Here is a 14,981-nt window from a genome sequence, read left to right on the forward strand (position 1 = left end):
AGGAGAAAACAAATTTGACTGCGCCCCTAGGGCAGTCCTAGGGGGTATACTTCCCACTTCCTGCTTTAGGACTTAGTTTTTTTTTTCTGTCTAGTCAGGAGTAAAGACCTGGTTGTTTGCTGGGATCTCTGGTCCTGGCATTTTTTCCCTTTTTTAAATTACATTTTTTCTTGTATTTTCTGTTCCTGTGAGAACTTAAATCAAGAGCCGGACTGGGCAACGCACTGGATATCCTAGATCCTTAGTCTTCCCAGTCTGGCCAGTGAGCATGACCTAACTTTAGCTCCACGCTAGGTTGGCTGCGACATAGCCCCACTGGATTGGGGATGGCCAGTGAGGGAAACACCTCGCGGGGACGCAAAGCCCTGGTCACGACCTGAGTCACAGTGTACCTCTGGCCTCAGCACCCCCATTCCAAGATGGTGCGGTGGTCTGCCTGGAGGGTGCCCGCTTGGTTCCCAGGTGTGGTGAGTAGTGTCCCCCCTCTCCTCTGGGAAAATTTGGGGTGGACGCGGACCCTTTCCTCAGGTTGGTAGGCCCCCCCGTCCTTCCTTCCTGCCTGCCCCCCCCCCCCCCCCACCTAGCGCAGTTCCCCTGCCCATGATGCCACCATTTTTTTGTAGATGGCTGTACTACAGCTTCAGCGGCCATGTTTGTGTAGTCCTGCGGCCATGTTTTTTGAGTTTCCCATTAAACTCAATGTGGCGGCCATTTTCTTGTAGTCTGTGGAGCGATATTGAGGCGGTGGGCCTCTAGTAACAGTGACGGCACTTACTCCTTCTCTCTGATCCCTGCATGGCAAGCAGCTTGGCACTCTGCATCCTTCCCTAAGTCGGTGGTGGTGAGTCCCTGAGGGTGTCCAGCTCCCTCTTTCTGCTATAGCAGCGCCGCTGGTGTGCTGGGACTTGTAGTACTACCGCTGCGGCGTTGAGAGTTCTTTTTTTTTATTGCAATTTTTTTTACATATTGTGGGTGGCCTCCAGATTAACCATGAAGGCCCTGGAGCATGTCACCACCTGACCCACTCTCGGAAGCCTGGCGGCCATGATGGTGGTCCTGCAGGCACTTGTGTCTAAAGTTGATATAGCCTTTCAAAAGCGGCCTAGCAAGAGGCGCACTCCGCCTTCACCTTTCTCCTCTGCCTTCTCAGATTCTGAGGTGGATTTGGCGGCTGCGGACGCGGGTCAACCAACTGGGTCTACGTCCTTGCACCCTGAGTGCTGTAACAGTGAGGATGAATCCTATTCCACTACAGCCGAGCATGAGAAGGTGCTTGTGGAGGCGCTGGAAACTTTAAAATTAAAGGACACCACTAATGCTGCATCTGTGCAATTTGGTACCCGCATGGTAGACCATCCAAGGTGACTAAAGTGTACCCCTTTCCTTCCTGTTTTGACGAGATTGTCGAGGGTCAGTGGTGATACCTGAAACGCATGGTTGGGAGACTTAAGCGTTTCGCTAGGAGGTATCCCTGTGAAGAGTCCCTTTTGAAGAAACTGACAGTTCCTCAGGTGGTGGATTCTCAGGTTTCCAGATTAATAAAGCCAAGCTTCTTCCGGTGGAGGATTCCCCGTCTTTTTAAAGACTCTGTGGACAAGACAGCTGAGGCTCTGGTCTGATACCTTTACACCGTGGCAGGTTCACTTTTAAGGCCGGTGTTTGCCATCACCTTGGTCTTCCAGGCCTTAACGGAATGGGCTAAACCACCTGCGTCAGAATTTGAAAGGGGGTCAACATCCTCCTGAGCTGGCGGATCAGTTTATACAGGGGTTGCAGTATATCTGTGATGCCTCTCTGGATACAGCCCATTTAGCCTGCAGAGTGTCTATGACAGCTGTGACCCTTCGCCACATGATTTGGCTGAAATACTGGTCTGCGGACCAGGCTTCTAAAAAGGTGTTGACCTCCCTTTTGTAGGAGATCTCCTGTTCGGAGCTTCTATGGAAGGTCTTACGGGAGGTAAGAGTACTCTGCTTCCACAGGTTGCCCAGAGCAAAGAGCCTCGTCTTAAACGTCCTTTCTTCCCGACTCGCAAACAGCCCTTTTGTCCCGCTGGCTTTCCAAGAGGCCCTGGGCTGGTAAGTCAATAGTGGGTTCCACTGGTTCTACAGACGAGCCCTCCTCTGCTTGAAGGGGCGGCCTCACCCGTATCTTGGGTGGGGGACATCTTTGCTTCTTTCCAGACCCGTGGATCTTTCATTCAACACAAGTGGGTCCATGAGTTGCTTCGGTCCGGTTACAAGATCGAGTTTCCGTCCTTGCCTCCAGCAAGGTTCTTCCCTTCCAACTTGCGCCTGTCCCTGGATCGGTTGCAGGGACTTTACAGGGTGGGGCAGGATCTGCTGGCACAGGAAGAAATTGTGCCGGTTATGGGTTGGAACGTTTTCGGGGATTTTATTCAAATCTGTTTACTGTTCCCAGGAAGGAAGGCAAGGTCCGTCCGATTTTGGACCTCAAGGCCCTGAATCGCTATGTGCAAATTCGGAATTTCGGATAATGTCCATTTGCATGGTGGTGGCATCCTTTTTTATCAAGGGGATTTTTTGGCATCTATCAATATCAAAGACGCTTACCTTCATATCCCTATATATGTTGGGCACCAGCCTTTTCTGTGGAAGTGGAGCATTATCAATTCAAGTTACCCTTTGGTCTCGCCTCAGCTCCTCGGGTGATGACAAAAGTGTTTGGCCCAGGTGTTAGCCTTGCTCAGGCAGAGGGGGATTGTGGTACTGGGGTACCTGGATGAACTCCTTCTGCAAGCAGAGTCTCCGTTTCTTACAAGACGATCTGGACATCACTGTGCGAACTTTGCAAGAGTTGGGCTAGGCGCTGAATTTTCAGAAATCGGCTCTGACTCTGTCCCAACAACCTGGACTACCTGGGCCAGACTTTGGGTTTAGCCCCAGCCAGGGTGTTTCTTCCATGGGCGAAACGGCTGAAGTTGAAGCATGCATTTATGCTCCTGTTGTCCAACCGTCGTCCGTCTCTCAGGACTTACAGGCAAGTGCAGGGCTTGATGGTCTCCACCTTCGAGGCGGTTCCGTTTGCTCTGTTCCATACCAGGCTTTTGCAAAAGGATACTCTTGCCAAATGGGACAAGTGTCCTCAATCTCTAGACACTCTGATCCTGTTGAGCCGGGGTGCGAGGGGATCCTTGATTTGGTGGCTCCGTTCCTCCACGCTTTGACTGGGGAAGTTATTTCTCCCCCCTGTACTGGACAATGGTTTTCAGACGCCAGACTGTCTGGGTGGGGAGGTGTCTTGGGCACATTTCTGGCTCAAGGGGTTTGGACTCGGGAGGAGTTCAGTCTGCCGATCAATATCCTGGAGATTCGAGTGATTAGGCTTTGCTTGCCTCTGTTGACAGATCGTCTGCAGGGGTGCCCAGTAAGGATTCAATCAGACAATGCCATGGCTGTGGCATATGTCAATAATCAAGGGGATCACCAACATGCCCTGGTGGCCAGAGAAGTAGCCGGCATTCTAAGGTGGGCAGAACGATATGTTCCAGCCCTCTCTGCTGTGCACATTCCAGGAGTGGAAAATTGACAGGCGGTCTACCTCAGTCGAGAGACGTGGGAGCCGGGCGAATGGTCAATCGTCTGTGGTCCAGGTGTGCAAGGCGGCAACATGGACGTCTGTGGACACATTACAAGGTTTTACAAGGTGGATGTACTCGCATCTGCGGATGTTGCGTTCGGCCGCAAAGTTTTGCAGGCTGCCGTTGCAGAGGCTACTGCATCTTGAGGGTATATTTTTTCCTGGTTGGTGAGCTCCAGTTGTTCCTGGTTGAGCTCCTAGTTTACCTGGTTGGCTATGTTTAGCCTCTTTTGGGAATTATATCCACTGCTGTTTTTTCCCACCCCCTCATATTGACACTGCTTTGGGACGTCCCAAGGGTCAAAGAAGATATGGAGCTGTGTTAGTCAATGACCGAAAGAGAACTGTATTTTTGTCTTACCATAAAATCCTTTTCTCTGATCATTGTCGGACACATCACCCAACCCTCTGAGTTGGGCTATGTATTCTTCTGACACTGCTTGTTAAAAACTGAAGTCCTATAGCAGGAAGTGGGAATTATACCCGCTAGGACTGCTCTAGAGGCGTAGTCAAATTTTTTTTCTGCCTACTCCTATGGAGAGCAGCATAACCAAAGGTTTAAAGAGGATATGGAGCTGTGTCCCTCAATGAACATCAGAGAAAAGGATTTTATGGTAAGACAAAGTTTTTTTTTTTTTTTTTTTTTTTTTTTTTTCCTTCTTTCCTAAAACACACAGACCCTAACACTGCCACTAACTGACAATGATGTTAACACACTGACTAGAGCAGGCCTCGACAAATCCCGGGCGCCAGGTCGCATTTGCGACTAGAATTAGCGACCTGGCGCCTGGGGTGCCCTGCTTGAGCTGTCCTGTCCCTTTTGCGCCCCCCACCTCCTCTTCGAGTTCACGGACTTCCGCGCCGTCCAGAAATTTAGTCCCCGGCTTTTCGGCCTTCTTCTGTGAGATGAGAAGCTAGGGGAACTGGCGCCCTCTTGTGGTGGCCGGGAGTAATGCATGTTCTCAATGCCTTTTCTTCTCCTTCCAAAGAGGAGAAGAGAGGGAAGTTTTTTAAGGCTTCATCTCTCTGTCCAGTTACCTTTGCTTAAAGGTAAGTGGACAGGGAGTGTGGTTATTATTATTAATTTATTTTTTAAATGTAAAAAAAATAATAATTTTTTCTTTTTTTTTTAATTATTAAAAAAAAATAAAAAAATGTTTTCTTTTTTTTTTTTCTTCAATTCTTATTAAAAAAAAAAAATATATATAAATATATATATATATCTTTTTTTTTTTTTTTTTCCTCATCGCCGTGCCACAGCCGAAGGCCCCTTTCACACGGGCTGTCTGATCAGGTCCGCCTGTCAGTTTTTCAGGCAGACCTGATCGGACCGTTCAGTCTCCTCTATGGAGCGGTAATCTGCCGCCATCTGACCCTGCCCGCCAAAAACAGACGGATGGTGGTTCTATTTTCTATCCATCCCGTGGATCCGATCAGATGGCATCGGATGGAAAGAGACAGACAGTCTGTTTCCATCCAATTGCGCAATATAGAAGAGTGGGGTTCTAGTCGTATTTATGTGTAAATTTAGTATCAGTTTTATTAAATAAAGCTTGGTTGTTAGTTTAAAAAAAAAAAAAAAAAACTGGCTCCTAACTTTTTTAGCTGGCTCCTAGATTTCAGGCAAATTTGTCAAGCCCTGGACTAGAGTGTTTTTTTTTTTTTTTTTTTTTTTGCAAAATCTGGTGCAGCTCTGCATAGAAACCAATCTGCTTCCAGGTTTTATTGTCAAAACTTAATTGAACAAGCAAGTTAAAAAAGTTAGAGCTTATTGTTTTCTATGCAGAGCTGCACTAGATTTTGCACTCTCCAGTTTTAGTAAATTAGCACAAGTATTAGTAAATTAGCCCCAGTATATCTTTTCCTCCCTGGGGTTCTGATCGTGAGGAGACTCGGGTCCTGTAACACAGCCCAGTCTTAGTGCTGGGAGCACGGAATTAAGCGCACTTCCAGCGCAGACAGAGGCATGTGTATATGCGGTGCCCAGGATTAAAGCCCACTCCCTGGATGACACATGGTATTTCTTACATTTATAAAAGCAAGCCTTTGCTATATGATTATTTGTAAATACTTTTGGGTTTGCCTTTTTTTTTTTTTACCCTCCAGAGTTATTCGGGCTTTAACAGGTACAATACCACTTAAACCTGTCAGAAACCATCCTGGTGATATGTAATGGTATGTGCTGAGAAACTCTTCTACAGGGAACTCCCCTGTAATGAAAGTTGCAGCGCTGGTTTTACATGTAGACAAACTTCTACCAATGTACTTGCCTTACTACAAAGAGAAATCTATACTAGAAGAATATGGAAGATGACCTGTGAAAATACTGGTTGTCAAGGTCCACAAAGGCATATTTGTATTTTTCATAGTTCATGTTTCCTTTATTGTGATGGTTTGGTATATGCTTGTTTTAGAACAAAGGCGTGTCAAATCATCTACTGTGATTTCCATATGTCATAAGATTTTGGCACAGCCCTTTCATGTGATTTTTCTTTCCATTTGACTTTGTGGTCTATTTTATTTTTTTAGGATTTACGGAAGGCTGCAGTTCTCATCTTCGCAAACAAGCAGGATATGAAGGGGTGCATGTCGGCAGCAGACATATCTAAATACCTCACCCTTAGCTCAATAAAAGATCACCCATGGCATATTCAGTCTTGCTGCGCCCTCACAGGAGAAGGGTATGTACAATGTATTGCTCTCTGCATACTAACAGGACCATCTTAAAGCATTTGGAGTTCTGCTGATGTACCTACCTGCACCAACCCAGTTCTGGGTGCTAGCTCACCAGATGCACTGTCCTTCACTTCAAACCTAATTGCACAAGTAATGGTAGCCACATTCTGGAATAAAAGCCATAAAGATTTACTGCACAGCAGACCAGCTGAGCTCCAATGTGGCTGATTTCTTTTCTTGTGCATTCAAGCTGGAAGTGGAAGAAAAACTTTGTTTAGTTGTGTTTTAAAATGCCAGTCAACAAATATTTTGTTTTCTTTTTAAATTCACTTTCTTGGAGATTCCTCTCCCAGTATCCTCTTCAGCCTGGACTTGAAATTTACTAGTCCTCAGGTGAAGTTACTACTGTCTTTCTGAACCTCCAAGTAAGACTATCAAGTTTAACCATTTTTTGCCACCTAGTCCGTTAGCTGGCCTTAAAGTTCTCATACTCCCTGTCTTAAGGTTTTTTTTTTTTTACCTTTAATGGATTCTCTGCATTAAGGTAAAAAAAATGTGTGCATCTGCCCCTTATATACTTAAAATGTAAAAAAGCGCTTGCCCCTTTAAATTATTGAATTATATAAATATCTAGATTCAAGTATAACTATGTAATACAAACTGAAATCATTAATTGTAACAAATATACAGTTATCTTAAGTGAAAGAAATTAGAGTCCATGCAAAGTCCAACTCCACATAATCTCTTAACTGCCTTGCAGTGCGCAGTGATGAATAAAAACAAAGTGCTTCCCCACATTTAAGCCTCTTATCGGATGGACACGATCTCACAATGAAGGAGATTAAACTCGCTTTCTCAGTAAAAAGGAACCGATGCTCCTACTGTTCAAGCTCCAGATGGGTCTTTGGCCCCAGTCAATATATTGCAGCAAAGGTGTCCCCACATGGGAATCCCTCAAGCAGCCCCTAGACTCCATCCGTCAAGCAATTCAGACCAAAGATCACTTAAACCAAAAAAGAAAAGCTTCATAGTGCAGTGTCACTAAATAAAATTTAATTAGCTATTGCACTTACGATGTATGAGAAGTAACAAGTGGTGTACACATTCGCAGAGCATGGCCGTGGGGCTCGCTGGCACGTCAGTGCAAGATGACAGATTTGGCTCCATCTGACACATTTCCCTGTAATAGGCGTGTTCTGGGCAACGAGACTGATGTGGGATGTCAGTTATACTTCAGCCCTGTCTTGATCCAGCCCTTTGCATGAGAGCAGTGGCTCTCTTGACTCTCTCCCTACTGATAGGCTCAGAGACAACAGAAGCCATTGGTTCCGGTCAACAGCAGCAGGAGCCATTGGTTCCGGTCAATCACAGCCAGAGCAGAGGGCAGGGCCAAGCCACGCTCTGTGTCAATAGACAGAGTGCGTCTCGGGATCAAGCCTGCACGTGTGCCCCTATAGCAAGTGGCTTGCTTTGGGGGCACTTGGCAACTCCGGTGGAGGTACCCCAGAAGAGGGTTGGGGCTGCACTGTGCCAAACAATTGCACAGGGCAGGTAAGTATGACGTTTTCAAAAAAATAAATAAAATTCAAACCTTTAACAATCTCTTTGAGTAGTGAAGTCGAAGTCCTTATTGCTGTGAGGGTCCTGTTGCATACACCTTTAAAAGAGCCAACCAGGGCAGCTCTGACTTTGTTGTTTTTCAGTTTTTTTTTTTTTTAAGTAAAACTCCAGGCAAGTGGTAAAATGCATGGTTGAAATTGATTTGTTTTTGTTTTCACTGTTTTACCTGCCAAACGATTGGCTCAGCCCCCTGCCCATTGCACAAAAGCCTATGATCTCGATATGAGCTATCTAGAGGCTGAGAGGTGACACGGGAAGCTGCATTACCAAACCAGGAAGCAATTGTTATTTACCTGGCTGTTGCCCAAGGCCACTGCAGTTTTTACAAGCTTTGATGCATACTCCTCACTAGAATGGTTGGGGAAGGCTGGAGTCTAGTGGACTAGCTATTGTATTCTGTAACCGGGCCTTTTCGTCTCCACTTTCAGATCAGTGCATGTGCCAGATTCCCATGACCAGTATAGAACGACTCAGCTGGGGTGCTCCACACTCTGCGGGGAATGATCTGACTATATTTGATACAAAGAAATGGCATCATGTATTTAGACCGTTGGGAGTAAACAGGTCTGCATATTAACATGCAGCATTCATAAATCCTAAAGAGTCCTGTCTGCCAGTATACCAGTGAGACAATTGGCCTCTAGATTGGTGGCTAAGGTCCTGCGTTTATGAACATAATTTATTGCAATGTTTTTAAAAACCATTTCTCTAGCGCTCATCGACAGACGTAGTCCTCGGTGATACACCACCTTCGGGTTATGTTACCTCCGCAGGAGCAGGACTAGACAGGAAATTAAAAAGCTCTGGCCACACCCTAGGGGCAGTCCCAGAGGGTATATCCTCTCTCTCTCTGCCTCAGCAAATCAGTTATTTTCTGTCTAGTTAGGAGTAAGGACCTAGATACCTTGCTGGGATCTTAGGTCCTGGCAAGAATTTTTTTCTAAAAGGATTTTTGGACAGCTTTTTTTCTCCAGTGTTCCTGTGAGATCTTCAAGCAAGAAAGCTGAACTGGGCGACGGGCTGGATGTTGAGATCCGGTGGTCACCCCAGTTCAGCCTACGAGCGCGTGCAGGCCATAGCTCCGCGCTGGGTCGGCCGCGACAAAGTCCCATTAAAAGGACTGAACCCGCGAGTTAAACGTCTCGCTGAAACGCCAAAGACCATGAGTCACGGCGTCCGTATCGGTCGACAGCCCTCCCGCCCCGGTGGAGAGGGGTACTGTCAGGAGTTGGTGCCCGCCTGGTTCCGGTATGGTGAGTAGTATGTTCCCCCTTTTTCCCTGACGGGTTTTGTGGTGAACGCGGGCCCCTCTCTGTATGGTAAGAAAGAGTTTCTTTCTATCCTATAACATGTCACAAATCCTCCTACTTTGAGTGTGATTTTATGTGTACAAAAAGCCAGGAGGCTTGGTTTGGGAGCTAACAATCTATTGTATACATGTTTTTTAAAAATGTAATCTGTGGCATTCTGGGAATCTTATGGGTTAAGTATAAGCTACCTACCAGTCAGAAGCCATGGACATGTAGACTGCCTTCCAAGTCAGATCTCCAGCTAATAGCAGGCCTCCCGAATGGCCATGCGGTCCGCCAGGGCCGGTACCGCCAACCACGCCATATCCCCATGCAGAGAGAGTGTTGTGTGCCTGCAGCACACCGCTAGTCAGCACAGGCCGCCGCCATTTTTTTTTGCTGGATCGCACGAGCCGCCATTTTGGCGTAGCCTCGTGTCTCCAGCATGGGGGCGGCCATGTTTTAGGTGATTCTACACCTCGTGGAGCTTGGGGGAGGCGCCGGAAGGCGTGCAGAGGGGCGGAGCCGCCTCCTTTCTTCCTGGGCAGCCAGCCAAAAGACTTCCTGTTTGTCTAAGACAGCGCTGTAAGCTGTTGCAGTTCAACTCTGAACATCAAGTGGTGAGCCTGGGGGTCTATCTCTCTCTCTCTCGATCGATAGGGATCCCTAGCAGGTAACACTAAGGGGTTTTTTTTTGTGGCGCTGAGGGTCAAAAAAAAAAAAAAAAAAAAGTTTTTTCTTTACTTTGAATTATATCATCCAGGAAGTAACTGGAGTTATTATGGACCCTGCCACACATATTCCCCCACCTGTTTCCCTCGAGGGGGCCTCGGGACCCGCCGGTGTACAGAGTATAGAGTCATTTACAGCAATGTTGGAGTCTATGGTGGCTCGGGTGGAGGCGGCCTGTCAGGGACGGGGGTCAAGGAAGCGACCCCCGCCTACCCCTATACTATCTGACACCTCTGACTCTGATTCAGAGATGGTCACTGCAGTTGCAGGTTCCTCTGCAAGGGCTGTTATCCCAGGTAAAGCCCCCTCAGACAGTGAGGAGGACGCTTCTTCTCCTGCTATAATTCAGGAAGAAGCATTGGTGGACGCACTAGTTGTGGCAGTGCAAGAAACCTTAAAACTTGAGGCTTTACCGGCAGAGGCAACTGAAACAGAGAGGCCTTTTGGGACTAATAAGCCCATCAAGACGGCGAAGGCTTTTCCTGTACCTAAATGTTTTGGAAATCAGATTAAAGGAGAATGGGAACATTCTAAACGTACCTTTACTATTTCCAAGCGTATTGCTAGACGCTATCCGTTTGAGGAATCCATCATTAAGAAATGGACGGTACCACCAGTCGTGGATCCGCCTATTTCCAGGCTGAATAAAGCCACGGTTATTCCAGTGGAGGACACTTCGTCCTTTAAGGATCCGGTGGATCGAAAGATAGAAGCGGAGTCCCGCACTATCTTTTCTCTGATAGGGTCAGCATTTAGACCAGTAATTGTTATTGGTCTAGTTTCCCAGACACTTACAGAATGGGCGAAAATGGTACGCCAAGATCTTAGGGGAAAAGATATTCCCCAGGAGACATCTGATTTGATAGAACAGATCATACAAGGGCTACGGTTTATCTGTGACGCAGCCTTGGACACTACTCCCTTGTTAGGGCATGCATCTAAGTTAGCAGTGATCCTCAGACGTGTGCTGTGGTTAAAATGCTGGTCAGCTGACCTAGGTTCCAAAAATACTTTGACCAATCTCCCTTTCCAGGGGAATCGTCTATTTGGAGCCAACCTAGATGAAATCATTAAGGATGCCACCGGGGGCAAGAGTACTTTTTTGCCACAGGCTGCAAAAGCTAAGGAACCTCGCAACAAGCGAGGACCTTTCTTTACCGCCCATAAAGGGCGCCCGGCTGGTACTTCCGGGAAAGGCAAGACTCCTCCAGGAGGGTTCAAGAAGGGCTGGTCGGACAAGCAGAGGACCAACCCAGCCAAACCCGAAGTAAAGGAGTACACAGCCTGAAGGTGCGCCCCCACCCAATTTCAGGGTGGGGGGACGTTTTCACCGGTATTCAGGACATTAGATCGAGCATCAACCACTACTACCGGTGCGATTCTTCCCTTCCAACATTTAAGTACAGGAAGCGGTAGTTACCGTTCCCTGTATAGATCTTTTCCTTTACCTTTTCCTAAGATTAGTCCCGATACCTCACAGGAATCGGATCTGATTGACCAGATAGGCCAAGTAGCCTCTAGTCGGGTGACTTCGGTCCCTGAGGTTCAACCAGAAAAGATCACCTTTCCTGATAACTATCAGGTATCTGATAAATGTGTGGGAACAGAAAACGACCAGACTTTCTCGGATGGTCGGGGCCAGATAGCTCTAGGGACGCCTGGTTCAGATCCAATCAGCGCCAGTGGTCCTAGAAATTCTAGGCTGGCCTCTTCAAGCCGGCCTGGCCGACTTGGACATGTTAGTCGCAGACGTTCCGTGGGAACTTCGTCTCAGGGAGTGTCTGTAGTCTCAAGGACCTATTTACCTTCGTGCTTTACAGTCGCTGGTTTTAATGGCCTGGCCATTGAGACCCAAGTACTGAAGGACAGAGGTTTGTCTACTTCAGTCATTCCTACCCTTATTAAAGCAAGGAAAGCGACTTCCAGCAAAGTCTATTATCACACATGGAAGACTTATATTGGGTGGTGCGAATCTTTAGGATTTCCTCCACGTACCTATTCGGTGTCTCGAATATTGGCCTTTTTGCAACAAGGGGTTGAGCAGAAGCTAGCCTTGAGCACCATCAAGGGTCAAGTTTCAGCATTAGCAATCTTCTTTCAGAAACCTTTAGCTACCAAATCCTTGGTGCGGAATTTCATCCAGGGGGTGCGGCACCTGGCTCCTCCAGTCCGCGCGCCCTTACCGCCCTGGGATCTTAATTTGGTTTTGTCGGTTCTACAGAAACCTCCCTTTGAAAACATCAGGGAGATTCCCTTGCTTACTTTATCCCAGAAGGTGGTCTTCTTGGTGGCTATTACTTCTGCTCGCAGGGTGTCAGAACTGGCTGCATTATCATGCCAGTCCCCATACCTAGTGATTCATAGGGATAAGGTAGTACTTCATCCTAAGCCATCTTTTCTTCCTAAGGTGGTTTCAGATTTTCATCTGAATGAAGATATTGTACTACCTTCCTTGTGTCCTCAGCCCAAGCATCATCGGGAACATGCGTTGCATTCCTTGGATGTGGTTCGGGCAATCAGGGTATACCTGAAAGCTACGGAATCATTCCGTAAGACGGATTCACTTTTTGTGATCACGGATGGCCCCAGAAAGGGTTTGCCTGCATCTGCCGCGACCATTGCCAAATGGATTAGACAAACGGTGGTACAGGCTTATTCTATTAAGGGTCAGAGTCCTCCGTTCCCTGTTAGGGCGCACTCCACTCGAGCGCTCAGTACTTCCTGGGCCTTTCGCCATCAGGCGTCAGTGGTCCAGGTATGTAAGGCGGCCACTTGGTCGTCGGTACATACCTTTACTAAATTCTATAAAATTGATGTGACGGCATCGGCGGATGCCTCATTTGGCCGCAAGGTTTTGCAGGCCGCAATTTGAGGAGACCGGTGGTCTACCTCGAGGGTTTTTTTCTGTTTGAAAATTTTTTTGTTGAGTCTCATCATTAAGGATGAGCATTGTAAACTTCTAGTTGGCACCGGTTGGGCCTTCTAGATTGGGATTTGATTTCCATTTTCCCACCCCTCAGTTGTGATACTGCTCTGGGACGTCCCGAAGGTGGTGTATCACCGAGGACTACGTCTGTCGATGAGCGCTAGAGAAAAATGGATTTTTGTAAAATCTTACCGTAAAATCCTTTTCTCTTAGCTCATCGACAGACGTAGTCCCCGCCCCTCTGTTTTGGAGTTGGGTTGGGTTAAATTCTCTAAGCACTGCTTTTTCACATAACTGATTTGCTGAGGCAGAGAGAGAGAGGATATACCCTCTGGGACTGCCCCTAGGGTGTGGCCAGAGCTTTTTAATTTCCTGTCTAGTCCTGCTCCTGCGGAGGTAACATAACCCGAAGGTGGTGTATCACCGAGGACTACGTCTGTCGATGAGCTAAGAGAAAAGGATTTTACGGTAAGATTTTACAAAAATCCATTTTTTACTGAAGGGAACAAACTCTTTAGATTTAATATTGGACTTTTTTGCCCATCCCTCAGCACTATGTACATAAAGGTTGTATGTTTTCCCTGAGTGTGTGTGCATTTCCTCCCTGAAACTAAATACAAACTGTGTATAAATGACTCCTATATGATCTTATCCAATGAGGGTGGGGGCAAATGCGAAATGTGCGTGTTGTGTATGTGGCTACTGTTGGGACGCAATATTGACATCTGCTTTTAAGGAAACTTGTCAGGGCAAAAAACAAAGCATTGCTGCACACTTAATGTATATGTACTTGTAACTTCCAAAAGCCTGCACTTATGACAAAATGTTAGGTCTTTGACCAGCAGTGCTCTAAAATTTCCTGACCGCTTTACCTTTCCCATCTCCTGCGTATTCTTGTTGGCCAGTAGGGCAGACTATCATATTGATAAGACCGTAGAATTGTGTGCAATGGGAGTTGAACACCACTTTGAAACATAACATTATCTTTTTGATTTTTAAATTTTGACCATAAATAGGCTTTAATTATTTCTAGTCTACTCCTACTACTCTGAAGTATCTTGAAGTTTGTAAACTTTATGAAGATCCACATACATTTACTACTTGGGATTCTGTAACATGTAGGCACTGCTGTGTCACACATTTCAGAGCCTACCTTCAGAACTAAAGAGGTGCTGAGAGGAGGAGTTTCGGGAGGCGCAGTCATTACAGGAATCGCTGCTTGCAGGCAGCAAGGTACCATGGGATGTGTAGTTTTTAGAAATCCAAAAGTAAACTGCAGAGAAGAAGCTACAAAGCATGCAGGGAATCCAAGAAGTTGTGGCAAGAGGTGACCAGCGGACAGACAGAACTCAAATGTAAAAGGAGAATTTTCAATTAAGCTTAAATTGGATTGTCAAATAACTCTAGTTTGTATTCTTGTTCTGATGGTATAAAATGAAAGTGTATGCTATGCCCCTAGATATCCTTTAGGAGTGGTGCGGTAACAGATATTCTGCAATTCCAAATAAAAAAAAAAAAAAAAAAACTCTTTAGTTCAGGAGTGCAGTATTCTTTATTATTCTCTTCTGTTATATGGTACAATAAAAAAATGGTATGCACCGCTCCGGAATTAAGCTGGACAGATCTAGATTTTTATATATATATATATATATATATATATATATATATATATATATATATTAATATAATATAGTTTAAAGCAAGATGGCAATGGTGAGTTTATTCTGTGTTTGAATGGCTCGATATAGCATTTTGCTTCATGAATTGTGGCTCACTTGATCAAACTTTAATCTTGAAAAGTTTATGCTATGCTTTGCTAGTAGACTATTCTGAAATTTGTATTGTAAACTACGAAAGGATACAATGTAAACATGTTGCATACCTTCAATAAAAATGTATTGCATCAGAATGGCTGAATATACAGCCATATTATAAGGATACATGTATGTGTAGGGACTTCTGAGCTGGCCATAAATTACTTTAATTTCAACCGATTCCTGGTGAACCTTCTAAATTCGTGCCATTGATGGCCCTGCAAGTACCACCCAGCTTGAAAAGTCGACTGAGGCAGGTGGAAAATTTTTCGGCCAAGCAGCAATTTGCATCCTTCTATAAGATACAGTCACTGTTTAGCATAG

At 46.0% G+C, this 14,981-nt stretch overlaps 1 protein-coding gene across 1 annotated transcript in view; it reads left to right on the plus strand.

Annotated features, from left to right (window-relative positions):
* Positions 1–14,981, plus strand: part of ARL5B (ARF like GTPase 5B) — a 122,945-nt gene that overhangs the window by 93,577 nt on the left and 14,387 nt on the right. The window contains exon 5 of the mRNA XM_082258807.1: positions 6,130–6,281. Coding sequence (XP_082114933.1) covers positions 6,130–6,281 — 152 coding nt within the window. The remainder of the gene's footprint in view (positions 1–6,129; positions 6,282–14,981) is intronic.

Source organism: Pelophylax lessonae (genome assembly GCF_965119305.1).
Source record: "Pelophylax lessonae genome assembly, chromosome: 5".
In the NCBI taxonomy this organism is placed as follows: domain Eukaryota; kingdom Metazoa; phylum Chordata; class Amphibia; order Anura; family Ranidae; genus Pelophylax; species Pelophylax lessonae.